Here is a 23,483-nt window from a genome sequence, read left to right on the forward strand (position 1 = left end):
CGCACAGCCAACAAAAGTCCGATGAAAAACGAAAAAGTTTGTCCGATGGAGCGTATACATGGTTGGATGTTGCCTCAAAACAGCTAATTTGCATGTTTGTTGTCAAAAAGTCAGATCGTGTGTATGGGCCTTCACTGCATGTGATCAAACCCTCTGCAGAGCCGACTTCCTGGCGGGCTCTGCGCGTTCCGTTTGCGAACATGCCCGAGCTCATCCTTACTTGCCAAATATACTGCAGCCATTTTAACTGTGGGCAGCTGAAGCCACTGCCTGTTCACTTCCTGGATTTACACAGACGCACAACTCCAGCTCTCATTAAATCTTATGACTCATCCCCACTCTCTTCCTGGCAAACTCTCACGAGAGTGAGAGAGAGCTGTGCATGTCATAAGCCTAGGCTTTTTACCAGACAAGAAACAGGAAGTGGGCTGTATAAGGTATTTACTGGCAGAAAAAAAAATAGTTTTAACTATTCAAAAGTTAAAACAAGGGCAAAAGATGAAAAAAAATGGTTGAAGGTCCGCTTTAAGAAAGAGGCGGCACCTGTATCCAGAGAAATCACATCATGCATGTAAATCCAACTAATCTGTAATGTCTATAGCCAGCTACAGACCTGCACTCAGAGAACAGGAGCAGTAAAGTACAATCACTGTGCTTCATTAGTAAACAGGAAGTGGACAAATATATAAAAGCTAGATTAAGGATTGGAGATATAAACACACATATAGATAAGGTTATTTATATAAAATGCATTTAACATTCACATATACTATATATATATATATATCCTAAAAAAATATATAGATTTCGGTTAAAAAAAAAAAAATCAGTTCACACCGTCCTTTGATGAAAGGTTTTTCACAGCTGCTTTTGGGTTAACATTCTTCCCTGAGAATTGGAACGTGGAGACAGAGTTAAAGGGGCGCTCTGCTTCTTCTGCATACAGACTATTTGCCTTCATTGTGATGGAAAGTGATGGAACGGGACAGATTCAGAAGATTCTCAGACCTCGCCCTTGAAGCGTAGTAAGGCGCACTGTCCTGGAAATGAAAATATACACTGGTTAGCTCTGTAGGGTTAAGCTTGTGTTTGTTTGAACTCAGAAGTCAGCTGTCCTGCGCCAATTAACTGTTGGGGGGATGCCCCAAACCACAGCTAACGTAGACAACTGAGTTGGGATGCTTGTGACCGCATTGACCCAATAACCTCCTGGAACAAATGTTTTAAAAGCTACAGTCTTGTGAATCAGCAGGGACTAAGTCGATGGCCACACCTCCTGTGACATGTGGTCATCCAACTGTAGTGCAAAACAGATGAAAACCGCATCAGCCTGGCAACTCTGTTCTGAATTCAGGTGCTGTGCAGCATCGTTGCCCCCTCATCACAGGAAGCTGCATTAGGATGGACTTCACCATCAGGTTCTTGTGGGATTTTGCAGGGAGGTAAGAGAGGAATCCAAGTGCTTAGGCTGGGTTCACACCTATGCGAATTAGATGCAGATTTCTCCGCATCCAATTTGCATAGCAGGAGAATGTGACTGGCTCCCTATGGAGCTGGTTCACATATCTCCCTTGCAACTGCGGAGCGTACTGCACAGAAACGCTGTGCGCCCTTGGCTCCATTTTAGGGCCAAATTCAGGCATAGATTCAGCCCTGAAGTGGGGAACAGGGATGCACAGCGCTCTTGTGTGATCCGCAGCCGGTTCCAGTGTGAACCCGACCTTATAAGGAAGTGTTGCAGGAACGTAGACTTCTTTATGTGAGACCACGGTTCTATTTAACCTCTTGGCGCCAACAGTAGGCAAATACGTGGCCTCTCGGGGGGGGGGGGGGCTTAATGCCAAGCAGCTGCATATTTGCATACCAGAATGTAAATACAGGTGTGCTTAGACCAGGGGTGTCCAAACTTTTTTCAAAGAGGGCCAGATTTGATGAAGTGAACATGCGTGAGGGCCGACCATTTTGCCTGACATTCTTTGAACCATTAAAATTCGGTCTAAGTGTGTTCGTTCGAACACTAATACACGGCCCAACAAGAATTCTCTTGCCTTTGTGGCTGTGTGTGTTGAAGAGATGAGCTCAGGCGTGTTATTTGGATATACCATATTTATTGGCGAATAGCATGCACCTTCACTTTAAGAGGGAAATTTCAGGAAAAAAAACCCTTAAAATTTTAAATAAAAAAAACTGTGAAGCAAAATAAGGGCCAGTGCCCATCTGCGCGCCCACCATTCCCAGGAATGCAGCCCCCACCATTGCCAGGATTTCACTCACCATTAGCCAGGAATGCAGCCACCATTAGCCAGGATTTCACTCACTATTAGCCAGGATTTCACTCACTATTAGCCAGGAATGTACTCACCATTGCCATCAGTGCAGCCTTGGAGGGGACATGGAGGGGGCAGGACGAGCGCCGAAGAACAGGAGAATCTCCTGTTTACACAGCGGCCTCTTTAACCACTTCAATACAGGGCACTTTCACCCCCTTCCTTCCCAGCTCAATTTTCAGCTTTCATCGCTCTAGCGCTTTCAGTGACAATTGCGCGGTCATGCTACACTGTACCCAAATGAAATTGTTATCATTTTGTTCGCACAAATAGAGCTTTATTTTGGTGGTATTTACTCACGACTCCGTTTTTTTTTTTTTGCGATATAAGCGCAAAAAAAGCGGAAATTTGGGAAAAAAACAATATTTTCTTTTTTCTATTTGAAAAGAAATCCAATAAAATCTAATTTTGTCATAAATTTAAGCCAAAATGTATTCTGCTACATGTTTTTGGTAAAAAAAATTCCGTTAAGTGTATAATAATTGGTTTGTGTGATCACAGACATATGTACGCAAATGATCATGTACATATGTGTGCAGGTGATCACGTACATATGTGTGCAGATAATCATTGGGACATGTGATTTTAGTGGGACATATGTGGGGGACATGTTTTTATTATTAGGGACATGTGTTTTTATTATTTGGGGACATGTATGTTTTGGGGACATGTGTGTTTTGGGGACATGTGTGGGGACTGTGTTTGTACTGTGTGGTGTGTTGTGTGTTTACACTACACTGATGATCAGTGAGTAAAAAGCTGTAAAAAGCAGCCCATACTCACTGATCATCAGCCGGCTGCAGCGTTCTGCTCTCCTCTCCTCAGCGGTGACTTCCGTGTGAGGAGAGCCGATTGCCTAGCAACCGGCTGTTTGTTTACATCACATGACGGCCATGATTGGACACGGCCGTCATGTGATCAGGAGGGCCAATCACAGAGCTGAGATCTGAGATGTGCCGTGTCCGGGTGACACGAGCACATCGGGATCGCGCCGCTGCGCGGGCGCGCGATCCCGCTACTCCTGAATGACGTTCCTGAACGTCCTATCAGGATTAGACGGCTCCCACCCGGCCGTATATATGCATTGGCCGGGTGGGAAGTGGTTAAAGAGAAAGTCCCGCCTCCTTTGATGGATGGGACTTCCTATTACAGAGGCTGCCGTGTAAACAGGAAATACTCCTGTGTGCACGGCGCTCGTACCGCCTCCCATCTCCAAGGCAGCCAGACAGACTATATATCTTTTGTGGCCCCGGCGCTGGGAGATCGTCGGGGGGGACACAAAAGAGAGAGATAGATAGATATAGATATATATGCCACTGTAAAGAGGACCTGTCATGCCATATTCCTATTACAAGATGTTGTAATAGGAATAAAAGTGATCAAAAAATGTATTTTTGGGGAAAAAAAAAAAAAAGTCAAACTAAAATAAATAAAGTAAAATGAACAATAAAAAAAAAAAAAAAAAAAAAAAAAAAAAAAAAAGCGCCCCTGTCCCCATGTGCTCGCATGCAGAAGCGAACACATACGTAAGTCCCGCCCACATATAAAAACGGTGTTCAAACCACACATGTGAGGTATCGCTGCGAACGTTAGAGCGAGAGCAATAATTCTAGTCCTAGACCTCCTCTGTAACTCCAAACATGTAACCAGTATGCCTATGGGGATTTTTAAGTAGCGACGTTTGGCACCATTCCACGAGCACGTGCAATTTTGAAGAGTGACATGTTAGGTATCGATTTACTCAGCATAACTTCATCTTTCACATTATGCAAAAATTAGGTTAACTTTACTGTTTTTTTTTTTTTTTTTTTTTAAGCACAAAACTGACCCGCTGTTGAAAAATTGCTGCGAAAATACCGTGCGAGATAAAAAGTTGCAACGACCACCAATGTATTTTCTAGGGTCTTTGCTAAAGAAAAAAAAAAAAAAAAAAAAAAAAAAAAAACACAACATATATTGTTCTGGGGTTCTATGTCATTTTCTAGCAAATAAATTATGATTTTTACATGTAGGAGAGAAATGTCAGAATTGTCCTAGGTGCTCCCTGCATGTTGGGCCTCTGTATGTGGCCACGCTGTGTAAAAGTCTCACACACAGGGGCGTAACTATAGGGGGTGCAGCAATCGCGACCGCAACCGGGCCCTGTGATGCAGGGGGCCCATGCAGCCCCCTCTACATATGGCCGGCAGCAGCATAGGCAGCTAGGGGTACCAGTGCACCATGCACACGGGTGGCTGGAGGTGGAGGGTGACTAGCAGAGTTCCATGCTGGACTATCGCACTGGCTGCTCTTTAGTTGTGCATTCCCCGCATGAGCTGTGTCCTCGGCCGGCTCCTCAGAGTACCTCTCTCCTGCTCCATGCATTGCCGCTCAGTCCGATGTCTGTTCTCCCCAGCCAGAGTCCCACCCCCACTGAGTCCGGCCCACACTGCACTGCATACTTCTCCCGGATAAACAAACTTTAAGCACACAGATGCAGTGCAGCCCTATGAGAGACGGCTCCCCGGAGGACACTGCAGGCTTGTCTGCCAGCCCCCCTCCTCCCCCGTCATACACAGATGATGAAAGGTCTTTCTGGGAGATATGCTGATCGCCCGTCCAGCACACTGGATGGAGCCCAGGCCAACATGGATGAGTGCACGGCCTACAGCTTGGTCATGGTGAGTGAGAGGACCCCCATCCCCCACACACCAATACATACCCCCTCCATCTCCCCCTGGGGACAGGGATTCCTTCTCACGTGGGGACAGGGACCCCCACCTCCCCTGGGGACAGGGACCCCTTCTCACCTGGGGGTAGTAACTTCATCCACCCTGGAGAAAAGGACCTCATCTCTTCTGGGGACGGGAACCCCATCCTGCCTAGGGACAGTCCCCCAATGGGGCACCTAAAAAAAAAAAAAATAATAAAAAAAAAACTACTGATACCAGTGGTGGAACTACAGGGCTCACAAAGGTCATACCTGTGACCACGCCCTGGAGTTCCACCACCGGACTCGGAGGGAAGGGCCCTGACTGGGGTTCAGGGGGGCCCTTCATGGTTTCTTGCATCGGGGCCCTGAAGGTTCTAGTTACGCCACTGCTCACACATGTGGTATCGCCATACTCGGGAGTAATAGCAGAATGTGTTTTGGGATGTAATTTGTGGTATGCATATGCTGTGTGTGAGAAAAACTGATATTATGACAATTTTGTGAAAAAAAAAATCTTGATTTTGCAAAGAATTGTGGGGAAAAATTACAACTTCAAAAAACTCATCATGCCTCTTACTAAATACCTTGGAATGTCTTCTTTCCAAAAAGGGGTCATTTGGGGGGTATTTGTACTTTTCTGGCATGTTAGGGTCTCAAGAATTGAAATAGGCCGTCAGTACTTCAGGTGTGATACATTTTCAGATATTGGCAACACAGCTTGTGGACTCTAATTTTCACAAAGACCAAATAATATCCACCAATTTGTACTTATTTTTACCAAAGATATGTAGTAGTATAAATTTTGGCCAAAATTTATGAAGAAAAATTACTAATCTGCCAAATTTTATAACAGAGACGAAGAATTTATTTATTTTTTTTTACAGAATTTTCTGTCTTTTTTCTTTTATAGCACAAAAAATAAAAAACCCAGCGGTGATTAAATACCACCAAAAGAAAGCTCTATTTGTGTGAAAAAAAGGACAAAAATGTCATATGGGTACAGTGTTGCATGACTGAGTAATTGACATTCAAAATGTGAGAGCACCGAAAGCTGAAAATTGGTCTGGTTATTAAGGGTGTTTAAGTGTCCAGTGGTCAAGTGGTTAATGGGACGGCTGGTGAGGCAGCAGTGACCCAGCAAGGTGAGAGACATAGCGGCAGCAGGTGAGTGGATGCCCGCTAACAGTCGATGCCATGGTGGATCTGAAATGACAGGTGCTCTTAAAAATATAAGGACTCGTTCTTGCTGGTAGTTAGAATCTTTAATATTTGCAAACAAAATTAAGGATTCCTATTTAGAATAATAAGCTGTCACCGATTCAATCATACAGTTTGTAGCGTACATAGATTTACAAAACAATGGAATAAAGGAATATTCCTGAACTTTGTTTTATATCATGGTTACTGTGAAATTGTGTGAATGCAGTGCATGTTATCTCAGTTTGTAGAACTTGGACTCACTGAATGAGTTTATCAAAAAAGTAAATATTGCAGAATATACGTCCTCATGCTACATAACTAAGCTCTCCATTTCATGATGAATAAACTCAATTTTAATGTATCTTAACCACTTTCAGACCAGACCAATTTGCTGGTCAAAGACCAGACCACTTTTTGCGATTCGGCACTGCGTCGCTTTAACTGACAATTGCGCGGTCGTGCGACGTGGCTCCCAAACAAAATTAACGTCCTTTTTTTCCCACAAATAGAGCTTTCTTTTGGTGGTATTTGATCACCCCTGCGGTTTTTATTTTTTGCGCTATAAACAAAAATAGAGCGATAATTTTGAAAAAAAACACATTATTTTTTACTTTTTGTAATAATAAATATCCCCCAAAAATATATAAAAAAACATTTTTTTCCCTCAGTTTAGGCCGATACGTATTCTTCTACATATTTTTGGTAAAAAAAAAAAAAAATCGCAATAAGCTATTGATTGGTTTGCGCAAAAGTTATAGCGTTTACAAAATAGGGATAGTTTTATAGCATTTTTATTAATAATTTTTTATTATTTTTTTTTTACTAGTAATGGCGGCGATCTGCGATTTTTATTGTGACTGCGACATTGTGGGGGACCCATCGGACATTTTTGACACATTTTTGGGACCATTGTCATTTATACAGTAATCACTGCTATATAAATGCAGTGATTCCTGTGTAAATGACACTGGCAGTGAAAGGGTTAACCAGTGGGTGGCAGTGTAGGGGTTAAGTGTTCCTAGGGGTGTGTTACTAACTGTGGGGGGGTTGGGCTTTCATTTAGTGTACACTGATCTCTGCTCCAATCACATGGAGCAGAGATCAGCATCACTAGTTGCTAGGCAGAATGGAAAAATGTTGTTTATACAGCATTTCCTCCATTCGGCTGGTCCGTGAGACGATGGCGGGGATGCCCGCGGCGATCGAGTCCGCGGGTCCCGCGACCGGACTCACGGGGGTCCCGACCAGCGCGGGAGCGCGCCGCCGGCGGCGCGCTCCCGATGCCACGGTGGCAACGAATATTGGACGTACCTGTACGCCAATATGCCTGCCCGTGCCATTCTTTTGACGTACATCGTCGTGTGCTGGTCGGGAAGTGGTTAAATAGAAAACTATGTTTAGATAGATTTTTACTGCAAAAGCATTTTATTATGGATAGTATAGGAGTTTAAAATTTCAGGAATGTTAATTGTATAATGTTAATTGTAATGCGTTATGTAAATATGTAATGTATACGATTGTATTTTTATTAGGATCAGTTTTGGAACTTTCCTTTTGAAGCCGAAACTCTTATTTGTTAAACTTTGTCCTCATCTTTACTTAAAAACAATAAAAAAAAAAAATATATATATATATATATATATATATATATATATATATATATATATATATATATATATATATATATATATATATATATATATATATATATATATATATATATATATATATATAAGTTGAAACACAAACAGCATTTTATTAAAATAAAAAAAAAATCAGATTTGAAAAAAAAATTTAAAAAACATTTTTTTTTTTTAAATCATTGATTTTTATCCAGCCTGGCTCTAGCCTATCTCTTGTGTTGGAAATGAAACTCCATTGCTGACTTGGTTTTTAGAGACACAGAGACCTCCTGAAAATGCTGGTGGCCTGGCTAACATGCTAATCCACTAGCATCTGTAATTTCAGCTTCTGACTTGGAAAAAGTAAGCAGATCAGGAAACTTGTTTTACACAGGCCAGTGACCAAGAAAACACTAAAGCCATTGCAACAGTATGACAACCATATAGATATCCGTCTGTCTGCTTACCATGGTTACATTAGATGATGGTGCCACAGTTATTGCGCTGGGTTCTACGGACGTTTTCAAGTCGAGGCTGCTGACGTGGAGGTCGCACGATGGAACAGCATTTTCCCATCCTGCCAAACAATGCTGAAAGACAGGAAATGGATTGCTACATTATTTCAACATGCACTTCCCAGCCGCTTACAACATTCTGGATGACCTGTATGGATTATACAGCTGACCTCAGCACCAGCTGAGAAAACACCAGCCGAATATCTCCAATATTTACATAAAACTTTTTCTAGGAATTAAGATTGTGACATGAAAGTATTTTTTCTAGAGAAAGTGGTTATGAAAGTTACAGTCGGCAGCTGTCTTGTCCCCATTTCCAATGCACAGTGTTGGATCTGGCAGACCACTGGGCACGGATCAGGCTGCAATGGCAGGGCTGCAGATTGGCACGGATCAGGCTGCAATGGCAGGGCACGGATCAGGCTGCAATGGCAGGGCACGGATCGAGCTACAATGGCAGGGCACAGATCGAGCTACAATGGCGAGGCTGCAAATGGACACTGACCCTTATTTTTCTTCAAAGTTCTTTATTTAAAATTAAAAAAAAAATTCCTGAAACTTCCCTCTTAAAGTTGAGGTGAATGTTATATGGCAATAAATACGGTAATTGATGTCTTACAGGCATTTCTATCAATTTACGCAGTGCTTTTCATATTGTACATTCACATCAATCCCTGCCCTCAAGGAACTTACAAATCGACGGGCCCTTCAAATACATACTAGGACCAAATTTACACAGCAGATGATGAATGACCCACCAGCATGTTTTTATCAATTGATGGAAATGCAGAGACACATTGCTACTTACTGATGGCAAGGCCAAGGTGTCTGTAGGGTCAAAACTTTTCCTCCGATGAGCTCTGTACTTGTAAGCAGGGAGCAGGGTAGACCTAGGAATACTGACCCTAAAATAAATAAAGACACCAAAAATAAAGAACCAATCAAATGTTTTCTGAATTACCAAACAACACCAATACTATTGAACACTGGGCCTCACTTATCAAGGTGTCTTCAGAGTGGTATTAAACCCCCCCAAAAAAAAAAAGAAGAACAAAACATTTTATTTGTTATTTTTAATTATACTGCAGCTTACCAATTCTTAAGCCCCATACACACAGTCTTTCTGCTGAGTTTTTCCTTCAGATTTACCAAATACCAGATTTGTATGCAATCAGGCAGGCCCTTGCACTACATGGTTTTGGTAAAACTGAAGGAAAAAAACTCAGCAGAAAAACTGATAGTGTGTATGGGGCTTTAGAGATGGCTGGATTTGTTTAGGAGTACTTGGGGTTCGACTGGAATTTTACTTTAACTCTTGCCAAAACTTTTTCTTGCACACGTATTTATCACTGTCTGGGGAGATCTACCTTTACTATGGCACCAGTAGAGAAAGTGAGGTGGAATCCAAAACTGGTAGGTCCTACTGTGATATCGTTTTGGAATGTACAATCAGATTGTATAGAGAAAGCTAACAGTGTGATGATCAGTGTGCTGCAGCTCCTTTGTTGTCCAATCAGCAGGCTGGAGTAGATGGTGACAGAGCTGCTAAACTGCAGTGGAAAAAAAAGTAACCACATGACCTGCCTATGTTGTAGAATAGAGGGGTCTATAATCCACCCAGATCTAATAGGGTTAATGGCCAAATAAAAAATAAAATAAAAAAAACACAGCCTTTAATCTTAGATGACTTTTTGTGAACCTAAAGTCCATCCATCATTCTATTGGTACTAGCGATCAGTTTGGATGCCGCCAAGGCATTCGATTTTGGTGGAATGGGACTATTTATGGGAATGTCTTCGCAGATTCGGAACAAACTTTATCGAACGGCTTCAGCTTTTATACCAGGCTCCCGTAGCTCAGACTCAGGTCAATGGTAGGGTCTCCAATCCCTTCCCCCTATCTAGGGGTACGCAGCAGGGATGCCCAATATCTCCGTTGCTTTATGGCCGTGGAACCATTGGCAATTGCGATTATAACACACCCAGAAATTAGAGGTCTCCGTTTGGGTCGGTTAGTCAAAACCCTTAGGCTGGGTTCACACCATTGCAAATTGGATGCAGATTCCCTGCATCGAGATCCCAATAGCAGGAGATTTTGACCGCCTCTCTATGGAGCCCGTTCACATATCTCCGCAGTGGGTCTGGTGCGGTTTGTACAAAAGCGCCAAGTGTCTTTTGGTCCGTTTCAGGTCCGAATTCAACCAAAGGTTAGTGCTGAGATCGGACCTGAAATGGTGAACTAGGACGCACCGGACCCCCTGCTGTGAGCTGCATGCGGCTCATATGTAAACCCAGCCTTAATCTCTATGCAACCAAAATGCTTTTGTATCTGGGAGATCTGCGCTGCGCCTGATTAAGCATTTCGGGGAATCCTCGGCACTGCAAATAAACTGGGAAAAATCCCAAATCCTCCCTTTAGATATAGGGGCCCCCACTGCGGAGCAAGCCTCTCGCTCCCTCTGGCAAGAGCCAGTCAGATGATAGAGGGATCTAGATCGCCAAACTTTTGCCAAGAGACTCTCAATACATTAGACTATTTTCACACTGAGAATGGTTTTCAGGCGTTTTAGCTCTAGAAATAGCCTCCAAAAAGCATCTCCCATTCATTGCAATGGGTCTTTTCACCATGGAGGTGGTGCTCCTGCAGGACGTTACAAAATGTCCTGCAAGCAGCATCTTTGGAGCGGGTTGGGAGTGCTGTAAATAGCGCACCCAAAATGCCCCTGCCCATTACAATGAATGGGCAGCACTTCCAAAGCGCTTGTTTTTTTTTGTGTTTTTTTAAAGCAGCATCTTTGGAACAAGTTGGGAGCGCAATTCTTCATGTTGTCATGTGACCTTAAAAAAGCTGGCCCGTTATCGACCAAAAAACGGTGCAAAATCGCCACTAAAGCACGGCAAAAACAACCGCCGCTTCAGCGCCGTTTTAGCAGCTGCTGTAGTGTGATAGGGGCCTAAGTGGATGTAAACCCCATTCATTAAATTTGAGCTGGGCACATATCTGCAGTGTTTTCTTATCTCTCTTCAAAGCACTAAGTCCTGTGGCTTTCTCCTGCTCTTTTCTTGTGTTATCAGCATGACAATTTTGTGTCCCGGTGAGTGCTATAAATAGATTAGCAGAGAGCTGGTCTATTCACAGCATAGCTCTGCATGGTTTCTTCCTTTTTCTGTGAAGAGGGGGTGTGCTCCTTTCCTCCAATCAGCTGTCTCAGTGTATGGCAAGCATCCACACCCACAGGTGAATCAGGAAGAGAAAATTCTAACATGATGTTCACTTTATAAATATTATATAAAGATGAAGACAACTTATGTAGGGGGATTTGTTTAATCTCTGAATCATCTGGGGCTGTTCACTTCACTGGGTATAAGAGAGGGTTTACATCTACTTTAAGTTTTTAAAGTTTTTAAATGTTTTGTTGGTTCAGCTTTACTAGGCTATTGACAAGTAGGAGACAAACCTGACATAAGCCGGTTCATCCAATGTTGTGTGGCGCCTGCCCCTGCGCTTCTTACAGACAGGACAGGCAGACTCCGCTCCTAAGGGGGATATAAACAGACGACTGTTGACCCTGTAGCAGTAAACACCTGGAAGATATAAAAAAAAAAAAAATAATAATAAAATGGGAGGAGAGGTTAGCAGAGAATCTCAGGAATGCGGACCGTAATTATCAGGACTGAATTCACATACATTGGTGAGTGTCCAGAGAGAGGTCCGGCTCTTCCTCAGATTCAGGGGATTCTTCCCGTCCAGTTCTAGACATAAATAAAGTGACACGTTAGGAAATTCAAACAGATGATAAAACCATAAAAGTAATGTATATATGCAAATTTGAAAATTCTAATTCTTGATTAATCTAATTTCCCTGGTCTAAAATAAATTGTATTGCAAAAACCACAAGGAAATATATATATATATATATATATATATATATATATATATATATATTATTGGGACGCCTGTCTTTACACACAAATGACCCATAACGGCACCCCAGTCTTAGTCCGTAGGGTTCAATATTGAGTTGGCCCATCCTTTGCAGCTATAACAGCTTCAACTCCTCTGGGAAGGCCGTCCACAAGGCTTAGGAGTGTGTCTATGGGAACGTTTGACCATTCTTCCAGAAACGTATTTGTGAGGTCAGGCACTGACGTTGGACAAGAAAGTCTGGCTCGCAGTCTCCGCTCTAATTCATCCCAAAGGTGTTGTATCGGGTTGAGGTGAGGCCAGTCATGTTTCTCCACCCCAAACTCAATCATCCATATCTTTATGGACCTTGCTTTGTGTACTGGTCCAAAACATTTGTTGGAGTGGGGATTATGGTGTGGGGTTATTTTTCAGGGGTTGGGCTTGGCCCCTTAGTTCCAGTGAAGGGAACTCTTAAGGCATCTGCATACCAAGACATTTTGGACAATTTTATGCTCCCAACTTTGTGGGAATAGTTTGGGGATGGCCCCTTCCTGTTTCAACATGACTGCGCACCAGTGCACATAGCAAGGGCCATAAAGACATGGATGAGCAAGTTTGGGGCAGAGGAACTTGACTGGCCTGAACAGAGTCCTGACCTCAACCCGATAGAACACCTTTGGGATGAATTAGAGTGGAGACTGCAAGCCAGGCCTTCTTGTCCAACATCAGTGCCTGACCTCACAAATGTGCTTCTGGAAGAATGGTCAAACATTCCCATAGACACACTCCTAAACCTTGTGGACAGCCTTTCCAGAAAGGGGCCCAATACTTTTGACAATAACGTGTATATATACACCTCCACAACAGTGTTATTGCTTTAAAATCTCTATTTAACCGGTTCCCGACCAGAGCACGCCAATGTAAGTCGGCAGAATGGCACGGGCAGGCATATTGGCGTACAGGTACGTCCAATCTTTAATGCCGCCCTGCCATCGCGCCGCCAGCGGCATGCTCGCGTGCTGGTCGGGACCCCCGTGAGTGCAGTCACGGGTCCCGCGGACTCGATCGCCGTGGGCATACCCGTGATCGTCTCACAGGGCGGCTGAACGAGGAAATGCCGTTGTAAACAGCATTTCGACGTTCTGCCTAGCAATTAGTGATGCTGATCTCTGCTCCATGTGATTGGAGCAGAGATCAGTGTTCACTAAATTAAAGCCCAGCCCCCCACAGTTAGTAACACACCCCTAGGAACACTTAACCCCTACACTGCCACCCACTGGTTAACCCCTTCACTGCCAGTGTCATTTACACAGGAATCACTGCATTTATACAGCAGTGATTGCTGTATAGATGACAATGGTCCCAAAAATGTGTGAAAAATGTCCGATGTGTCCGCCATAATGTCGCAGTCACAATAAAAATATATAAAAAAATAAAAATAAAAGCCATAAAACTATCCCCTATTTTGTAAACGCTATAACTTTTGCGCAAACCAATCAATAATCGCTTATTGTGATTTTTTTTACCAAAAATATGTAGAAGAATACGTATCGGCCTAAACTGAGGGAAAAAAATGTTTATATATTTTTGGGGGATATTTATTATAACAAAAATGTGGGAAAAAAAGGCAGTCAATTTTGTTTGGGAGCCACGTTGCACGACCCCGCAATTGTCTTTTTTTTTTATATAATTTGGGGGGATATTATAGCAAAAAATATAATTTTTTTAAATATATTTTTGGGGGGATGTTTATTACAGCAAAAAAATTTTTTTTATATATGTTTGGGGGACATTATAGCAAAATAGTAAAAAATATTATGTTTTTTATATATTTGTGGGGGATATTTATTATAGAAAAAAAAAGTAAAAAGAGATATTACGGCAAAAAGTAAAAATTTTTTTTTTTTATATATTTTTGGGGGATATTATAGCAAAGAATTAAAAAATATATATTTTTTTTTATATATATTTTTGGGGGATATTTATTACAGCAAAAAGTAAAAAAAATATTGCGTTTTTTTTTCAAAATTGTCGCTCTATTTTTGTTTATAGCGGAAGAAGAAGAAGAAGAAGAAGAAGAAGAAGGACGTTCCAGCCGATTTTGTATTTATTAAAAAAAGTCAGCAGCTACAAAAAGTGTAGCTGCAGACTTTTAATAAACGGACACCCACCTGTCCCACGGTCCAGAGATGTGGCTGCCCTAAGCGTCGGATCTCTCTCCTCTCCCCGGCATCACTAGTGTGAAGCTGCAAGCTGTCACAGCCGGGTGTGCACTGCGCATGTGCTGCGCGTCCTGAATGGCCAGGCAAACTTTTGGAACCTGTGACGTGTCCCAGAAGATTGCAGGGAGGGGCGCACTGAGCGGAAGTGGGAGCTGGGTACCTGTCAAAACTAAATGACATGCCAAATGTGGCATGTCAGGGGGTTCTTAAAGCGTAAGTTACACTTTTGGGTGGAAATCCACTTTAAGTATATCGTAAAATTATTGTGTAGATATGAATCAGTGCCCATAATTGCAGCCCTATCCGATGCCCACTTCAGAACACTCACCCAGAGAATAAATCATGAACACATTCCTCTTTGTTGACTCGTCGGAATTCACTGATGTCCGAGAAGAACTCATCCGGTTTATTGGTGACCCCCGAGTTCACTTCCAGCAGCCCTGCAGGACAAACCATTATTGAAAACTGGATGGACAAGAAATGTAAAAGTATAACTGGAGTTTTATGATGTAAATTTTGAGCTAATTTCCCAGTCCGGGAGCCACAGGTGCTATGTAAAGCCACTCATAGAAAAACAATGGTTGCACATGGATGTATGCAGGTATACATGCACACAGACACCCCTGGACATACTCTAGGGGTGTATACCCGTACTCACATGCATGTTTATTCAAGTACATGCTCATTCCTGCATACAGCCACTCATTTCTATGGGCGGCTGTAAACAGCACTTGTGATTCCCAGGTGAGGACATAAGCCAGTCCAAAATATATCAAAGTCTGTAAGCGTTTGTTATTTGGACAACTAAATTTTCTTAATCATATTTGGTCCAAACAAACGATTTAAAGCCACAAGATACCTGGAGTTATGTTTAAATCCTATTTGTATTCACCTGCTATCCAGTCATAGCCCAGTAAGGGGTGCCCAGTCCACTGGTTACTGCGAGGCGGTGTGGAGCTAGACAGGAAAGTCACACGTCCGTGATCTCTCTGAAAAATAAATAAATCATTACTGCCACATTCAGAAGGGGGTGTGTCCTCCGAAACACGTCAGCTTGCCAGCACAGCATATTTGGCCATGCTATTCCTGTACTGGATTGAGATTGTGGGGTTGATTTACTAAAACTGGTGTGTGCAAAATTAGGTGCAGGGGGAACATGGTAATCAGCATCTAACTTCTGCTCTTTCAATTTAGGCTTTAACAAATAAAACCAAACAAAAAATAAAAATTAAAAATAAATAAAACACACCTGAAAGCCGATTGGTTTCTATGCAGAGCTGCACCATGTTATGCACTTTCCAGTTTTAGTAAATTAACTCCTTGATGTCATACAACACCTGTATACATTATATTTTTGTGAGTATCCATTCGGCTGTATGTTTTGCTGTAGCCCATAAACCTTCTGCAATGCGTTCTCCTGCATGCACATTTGCGCTTATGGGTGGGCCTGTTCAAAAACAAACCTAGCAGAACAGAAATAAATTCAAAGAGAGGAAGTCTCGGCTGGTCACACATACTCGTTCTGTAGAAATGCGATGCTCAGCTTCTGGAACGCTGCAAAATCTGGTGTCGGCAGAACTGAGGACTTGTTATACCACAAAACAGAATGTAGATCAGTTCAGAGAAGGCTCCTGGATTGATCTGCAGATGCAACTACTGACCATTGACAGGGCCATCTTAAACACGGGGTAAAAGGGGCAGCTGTCCCGGGCCCAGTCATTTTTGTGGAGCCCAAGGCAGCTTCCCCTTGAACCCGCACTGCTCACAAATAGTTGATAAGTGGATTTGGGAGGGCCTAAGAAAAAAAGTTTGCGTAGGGTCCAATCAATATTAAAAAGACAGCCCTGACCATTGATCTAAGAGACCCGCAGAGCCTGATGGATATGGCCCCCACCGAGTGAACTGGATGGGGAAACAGCCAAGAGAAGATGATAAGGCTAGAAAGGAGGAAAAATAAGTGTGTGTGTGTGTGTGTGTGTAGGCTCAATTTTTTTTTTTTTTACCTTTTTTTTTCCATGCATGAACATAGAAACCCTTCCCTATGCAGCAGCCCCCCCCCCCCCCCCCATAATACTCACCTGAGCCCCATTGCGATCCAGCAATGAGCATAACAGTCTCGGCTCTCTGGGGACTCTCCCTCCATATTAGCGGAGACAGCAGCAGGGGCCACTGGCTCACACTGCTGTCAATCACAGCCAATGAAGAGAGAGTGGGACCGAGCCACAGCTCTGTGTGTGAATGGACACAAAGCAGTGGCTTTCTGTGTCCTTTATATCTGCCTGGAGCTCAGCTTTAAACACACACACACACACACACACACACACACACACACACACTTCATTGTACCTTGGGAGTTCGATTTGGTGTGACCAAAATAGATTTTGGAGTCCTTGGTTCCTTGGCCCTCATGTTCCCTTCATCCATTAAGTGGTCCACGTACTGCCTGGTGAACGGAGGCGGGTCCCCCTCCAGGTCTGGAGGAACATAGTCTGCCATAGAACTTGCAGTGGTCAGGCGTTTCACAGGTGATCGGATTCTTATTACGCCATCACCAGCACTGACCTTCTCTGTTGAACTGTGATGGACGTCATGGGAGGAGACATCAGTCTGACATAAAGTGGAGCTGAGAGGATCCAAAGACTCCACATGGCAGGTCCTCTTGGGGGAAGATAGTCCTTTTCTAGGGAGTGATGATGAACTGCGTGTGGCCAATAAAGGGGGATCCTTTTTTCTATTTATTCGAGGATGGTCCTTCCAGACCTAAGAATCAACAATGTGCTATTAGATATCTTGGGTAAAGTAAGACATGTCATAAAAAGGAGCCAAATACATTTCTATCTGATAGACCAGAATCAACTCCGGGAGACTTGCTAAGTTTGTTACTTACTAAGAAAATAAACAAGTGCCGATGTTAGACCCATACAAGGTGGCTTCTGATTGGTTGCTGTGAGTCCCTCTTCTTACACTCAATAAACCTCTTGATGCAAAAATGTATTTAAATCTGATCTCCAGCCTTGCACAGTTGTACCGGGCTCTTTTTCCTGTGTTGAAATAGCTTACTCCAATTTCACTGCACACTGTGAGCTTCCATGTGCATTAGGAAGCTGCAGCAAGTCAGAGAGAGCACGCCTCATTTCCTGGCTGGAGGGCACCCAGCATCATCTAACTCCTTCTGTCCCAACAGGACTGTCGCTGGCCCGCCCCTTTATTTCATTGGTATTTAGTTATTTCGATCATAGAGGCTCAGTATCACATGTAAGTATTACCTACAAAGAGCCAGCCCACTGCTTGCATCAGGGCTTAGGGCTCTAGAGAGAGGTACTGAGGCCGGGTGCTGTGAGGTTCTCAGGAGATGATGTACAGCACCCTGCCAGCCCCTCCCACCAGCTATGCGCTGTGTGCGTTGCGTAGAGAAGTAAAAAGACCTGGCGATGATGTCACTGGGTTGAAAAATGGGAGATTATTATTTAAAGTGGTAGTAAACTGCATAAAAGCAATAAATAATAATACGTGCATCAGAGAAGCTGTTTTTTATGGCACCACTCTAGTATGACGTTCCTTCAGTGCGCATGTGCCAATGACACCACCAGCTGCATCTAAAGTAACTATCTCCCAAACGGTGCAGGCTTCGGAGAGATTTACTGTACCCTTGGAAGTTTATTCCCACTTTAAAAATGTCAGGGAATCAGGGAAGGCGAAATAAAAGCAGATCAGACTTTAGCCTTTCAAAAGGATCTTCGATACAAAACAGGTTACCGGATTATCATACCTCCCAACTTCCTGAGACGGGAATGAGGGACACCTGTATGAAAAAGTATGTAAGCTTGGACACACCCCCTGCCACGCCCCCTTAAAAAGGAGATTTAAAAAAAAAAAAAAAAAAACCACCACACACACACACACACACACACAAATGAGGAGGGAAAAAGTGGGAATTTGTTTCAAATCAGGGACAGTGCCTCAAAATCCAGGGACAGTTGGAACCTATGGATTATATTGAGCTTGTAAATAAAAATAAAAAAAAGTCACAATGCGTGACAGTCACAAGGCTGGCTGTGAGAGAAACATTTTAGGGGTCATTACTTCCATACTTGGCTATGAGGGGTAAAGCCGCGCCTTGCGCCTCTCGACACACAGTCATGACATGGATCTCCTCTCGGCGTTCTCACCTTCGCTTTGTCTCCATCTTGGTCTCGGCTCGGTGCAGCGCCGTTTGCAGGATTCCGTTTCCTAAACTGGTCTTGTTTTCTCGCTAGACGTTCCAGGAGAGACTTGTTCAATCTGCGCAGTTCCTCCAGTTCCCCGGAAGTAGACATTTTTCTCACATCAGACTGTCTTTGGAAACAAATAAAATTTGACATTGACTACACAATAATGAAACATGAATTCACCACCATTGTACCGGCTAGGGTTGCCACCTCATTCATTTAAACCCGAACACATATACATTACACGGGTTCTGTATCTGATTAAGGAGGTAACACTTGGTGCCTTAGCTGCATTAAATTAGCGTAAGAACCTGTGTAATTCATATGTGTTTGAGTTTAAAGGGATGAGGTGGCAGCACTAGTACTGGCACAGCTGCAGCATCCTGTGTAACAGAGAACCTTGAGACTAAGAATATATAAATGGGGTTTAAAATGCAACCAGAGGGCAGCTGTCATCCTCTGACATGGACTAGATCAGTCTCTCTCAACCAGGATTCCTACAAAAGGTTGCTGTAGCCTTAGATCACTGCCACCAGCGATCCTTTCAGCTACCTGTAGGGGGAGCCCTTCAGTGCAGCTGTAAAATTGAAGAGAAGAATACAAGTTATTAGATGGTGGCTGGTATTCAACACTTATAGACCGGCGGTGGCTATATTAGATGTGACATTCGTTTATAGACAGGTGGGGGGCAGTATTGCTAGTTATACTATTTAATAGACAGGTGGAGGACGGTATTGCTAGTTATTAGGGTTGCACTGATACTAGTATAGGTATCGATACCGAGTATTTGCACAAGTATCGGTAATTGTGCAAATGCACCAATACTTTCAGGCTCGGTTCTTTGAGCTGTTAGTGGCAATGAACAAATGTTCCTCTGTTTAACCCCTTATTAACCTTTAATTTACTCTAATCAGCCTTAATTAAATCACTATTCTCCTCCATTTAAATTATTAATTTCCTGTTTTTTTTTTTCACATCTATTTTATAAAACGATAAACAATTAAAACTTTTTTTTTTTTTTGCTTTGTTAGTGAATATTTTCACACATTTCACAAAAAAAAAAAGCACAAAATTCAAACAAAATCAAATTTGTGTCTTTTGTAAATGACTTTTCAAGGCTTCGTACCATTGCTGACAGGTGAAGTGTAAACAAAACAGTTGCAGTCAGTATCGTTAATTTGTAAAAAATAAAAATAGTAAAAATCGGTACTCGTACAAAAAAAAAAAAAAAAAAAATGGAATCGGTGCATCCCTACTAGTTATACTTTTGTATTAGACAGGTGGAGGATGGTATTGCTAGTTATACTAGTCGACAGATGGGGGACAGTATTGCTAGGTTAAACTAGTCGACAGATGGGGGACGGTATTGCTAGGTTATACTAGATGACAGGTGGAGGACGGTATTGCTAGGTTATACTAGATGACAGGTGGAGGACGGTATTGCCAGGTTATACTAGTTAATAGACAGAGTACGGTATTTCTAGTTATACTAGTTGACAGGTGGAGGACGGTATTGCTAGTTAATAGACAGGTGGAGGACGGTATTGCTAGTTATACTAGTCGACAGATGGGGGACAGTATTGCTAGGTTATACTAGTTGACAGATGGGGGACAGTATTGCTAGGTTAAACTAGTTGACAGGTGGAGGACGGTATTGCTAGTTAATAGATAGGTGGAGGATGGTATTGCTAGTTATACTAGTTGACAGATGGGGGACAGTATTGCTAGGTTATACTAGTTGACAGATGGGGGACAGTATTGCTAGGTTATACTAGTTGACAGGTGGAGGACGGTATTGCTAGGTTATACTAGTTAATAGACAGAGTACGGTATTTCTAGTTATACTAGTTGACAGGTGGAGGACGGTATTGCTAGTTAATAGACAGGTGGAGGACGGTATTGCTAGGTTATACTAGTTAATAGACAGGTGGAGGACGGTATTGCTAGGTTATACTAGTTAATAGACAGGTGGAGGACGGTATTGCTAGTTATACTAATTTATAGACAGGTCTCAGTACAAACCAGCCATCATGTCAATAAACAAAACAAATATATAATAGGCACAATAATACCAAGTCAATGAAAAGTTGTATAAAATGCACTCACAGGAGTTGGGCACACAGGCTCGGTGTTGTGGCCGCCCTGGCTGGTGGTAGACGGCTGCAGGGACGGCGGTCTGCGCTGTAATGAATGAACACTTACCTGCAGAGGCTCCACACAGGAGCACACGTGAGGCTGTGGCAGTTTGTTCGATGTTTGTATCACGCGCTCTATTCCTGGTTGTCAAGGCAACAAGTTTGGTGGGCGTGTCCTCCTTTTGTTAAGCTGGCTGTGCTGTGTGCAGAATCACCCCACAATCCCACATGCCTTCAGGTCACAGGGAGGCCGACAGACATTGTAAACAATCGGTGTGCTCTATACTGCAGAGTTATGGGGAAGTCCCACCTGTGATGTCACCATAAACAGAATACATGCACAGCACCCAGCAGGATACAGAAGTTATAGAGCCAGCCAATGGAGTGTACAGACAGGGAGAGATCACAGTCACCTACCAGATCCATCTGCATTGTCCCTCCGCAGTCTCTGCACCCTCCATATGACTCTGGCTGCACAATACAGCGCTCTGAGCTCTATTCATAATGCCTGGCTGGTTCCCAGACACAAGAAGTAGACCACCTCAGCCGAGCAAGGGGGCTGGCTGCAGACTGGAGCTCCAAGTTTGACAGGAAACATGTGTCCTCCACTCCGCTTCTTTTTTTTTTTATGAACTTTAATCTCACAAACATTCAATAGACAGTAGACACAACTTGTGGAAGTGGAGGTCCACATGTTTCCTGTCACCTCTGCATTTCCCGGGTATCTGGCTGCAGACTGGAGCTGCACTGTCCACAGGAAACATGGGGCCTCCACAGTGTTTTTTTAACTGCTTCGGCCCTGGAAGATTTTACCCCCCCTCCTGACCAGAGCACTTTTTGCAATTCGGCACTGCTTTATTTTAACTGACAATTGCGCGGTCATGCGACGTGGCTCCCAAACAAAATTGACGTCCTTTTTTTCCCACAAATAGAGATTTCTTTTGGTGGTATTTAATCACCTCTGCATTTTTTATTTTTTGTGCTATAAAGAAAAAAACAGCGTCAATTTTGAAAAAAAAACACAATATTTTTTTACTTTTTGCTGTAATAAATATCCCCCAAAAATATATATATAAAAAATAATTTTTTACTTTTTTGCTATAATATCCCCCAAAAATATATAAAAACAAAAATATTTTTTACTTTTTGCCATAATAAATATCTCCCAAAAATATATAAAAAAAATATATTTTTTTTAACTTTTTTTTCTATAATATCCCCCACAAATATATAAAAAACATAATATTCTTTTACTTTTTTGCTATAATAAACATCCCCCAAAAATATATATAAAAAATAATATTTTTTACTTTTTTTCTATAATAAATTTCCCCCACAAATATATATAAAAAATTTATATTTTTTACTTTTTACTGTAATAAATATCCCCCAAAAATATATAAAAAACATATTTTTTACTTTTTTCTATAATAAATATCCCCCAAAAATATATAAAAAATATATATATATTTTTTACTTTTTGCTGTAATAAACATCCCCCAAAAATATATTTAAAAAATAATATTTTTTTACTTTTTTGCTATAATATCCCCCCAAAATATATAAAAAAAAAATGTTTCCCTCAGTTTAAGCCGATATGTATTCTTCTACAGATTTTTGGTAAAAAAAAAAAAAAATTCCAATAAGCGTATATTGATTGGTTTGCGCAAAAGTTATAGCGTCTACAAAATAGGGGATAGATTTATAGCATTTTTATTATAACTTTATTTTTTATTAGTAATGACAGCGATCTGGAATTTTGATTGGGACTGCGACATTATGGCGGACACATTGGACACTTTTGACACATTTTTGGAACCAGTGTCATTTATACAGCGATCAGTGCTATAAAAATGCATTGACTACTGTATAAATGGCCCCCGACAGGGAAGGGGTTAAAACTAGGGGGCCAATCAAGGGGTTAACTGTGTTTTTCCCTGTGTGTGTTTTAACTGAAGGGGGGGGGGGACTTGCTTTGTATGAACACACAATCTCACTCTTCTCCCCTCAGTGTCACGAGCGATGGCAGGAGCCTGGCGTTCATTGTAACCGCCTGGCACTCACATCGGCCCTGGGGGCGAGCAGCTGGCGTGCGCCCCTAGTGGCCACAGGGCAAAGCGGCATAAGGCAACGTCGTTTCACCCAGCCGTGCCATTCTGCCGCAGTACAACTGCAGCGGCTGGTCGGCAAGTGGTCGATCAACTTTAACCCTTTCGTTGCCAGAAAGGTGGATTGGAGGTCACGTGTTTCCTGTCAAACGTGGAGCTCCAGTCTGCGGCCAGACCCCCTTGTGCCTCATCCGAGTACCTATCTGAGGCCTGGTCTGTTCATAAGGAACATGTGTAACCCCTTCAATACCGGGCACTTTCACCCCCTTCCTGCCCAGACCAATTTTCATCTTTCAGCGCTGTCACACTTGAAATAATATTTCATTGGCTCTTTACTGTGATCGGAAATGGGCTGTGTCCCGAGGGACACTCTCATCCCCGATCGCCGCACTGCACGCCCCCGAGCAGACAGCACGGGCAGAAGTCAAAGCGGACCATTCAGTCATTTTTTCATCTTTCCATCTATTAAATCTTCTGCCCTCGTTGTTTTAACTTTGGATGTTAAAACATTTATTCTTTCTGCCAGTAAATAACTTATACAGCCCACT

The 23,483-nt window shown here is 42.5% G+C and overlaps 1 protein-coding gene across 5 annotated transcripts; it reads right to left on the bottom strand.

Moving 5' to 3' along the window:
* Positions 1-723: 723 nt before the first annotated feature.
* MIIP (migration and invasion inhibitory protein) lies at positions 724-21,415 on the bottom strand. 5 transcript variants are annotated; one of them, XM_077458035.1, is made up of 11 exons: positions 20,895-21,415; positions 18,654-18,819; positions 16,831-17,244; positions 15,377-15,473; positions 14,813-14,924; positions 12,044-12,108; positions 11,814-11,940; positions 9,165-9,261; positions 8,309-8,431; positions 5,117-5,214; positions 724-1,040 (listed from the first exon to the last, which is right to left on the bottom strand). In XM_077458035.1, exons 2-11 carry the CDS (start codon positions 18,798-18,800, stop codon positions 992-994), a joined length of 1,329 nt encoding a protein of 442 aa, XP_077314161.1. In that variant the 5' UTR covers positions 18,801-18,819; positions 20,895-21,415; the 3' UTR covers positions 724-991. The 5 variants fall into 5 exon arrangements, with proteins under 5 accessions (XP_077314161.1, XP_077314159.1, XP_077314160.1 ...); XM_077458033.1 differs by having other exon boundaries at positions 20,799-21,415; XM_077458034.1 differs by having other exon boundaries at positions 21,245-21,411.
* Between the last annotated feature and the right edge of the window lie 2,068 nt (positions 21,416-23,483).

The sequence above is a fragment of the Lithobates pipiens genome, unplaced genomic scaffold, assembly GCF_037356315.1.
Source record: "Lithobates pipiens isolate NorthernLeopardFrog02 unplaced genomic scaffold, aLitPip1_a1.2 Scaffold_27, whole genome shotgun sequence".
NCBI lineage: Eukaryota > Metazoa > Chordata > Amphibia > Anura > Ranidae > Lithobates > Lithobates pipiens.

Bases quoted from the DNA above. Each gene is read 5' to 3' on its own strand.
- MIIP (XM_077458032.1), bottom strand. From the start codon at position 18,845: ATGTCAAATTTTATTTGTTTCCAAAGACAGTCTGATGTGAGAAAAATG. The intron at 17,245-18,653 runs GTGAGAACGCCG...GTTGATTCTTAG, and splicing joins AAGATGGAGACAAAGCGAAG to GTCTGGAAGGACCATCCTCG. The intron at 11,941-12,043 runs GTATGTGAATTC...TATATCTTCCAG, and splicing joins CTCTCTGGACACTCACCAAT to GTGTTTACTGCTACAGGGTC.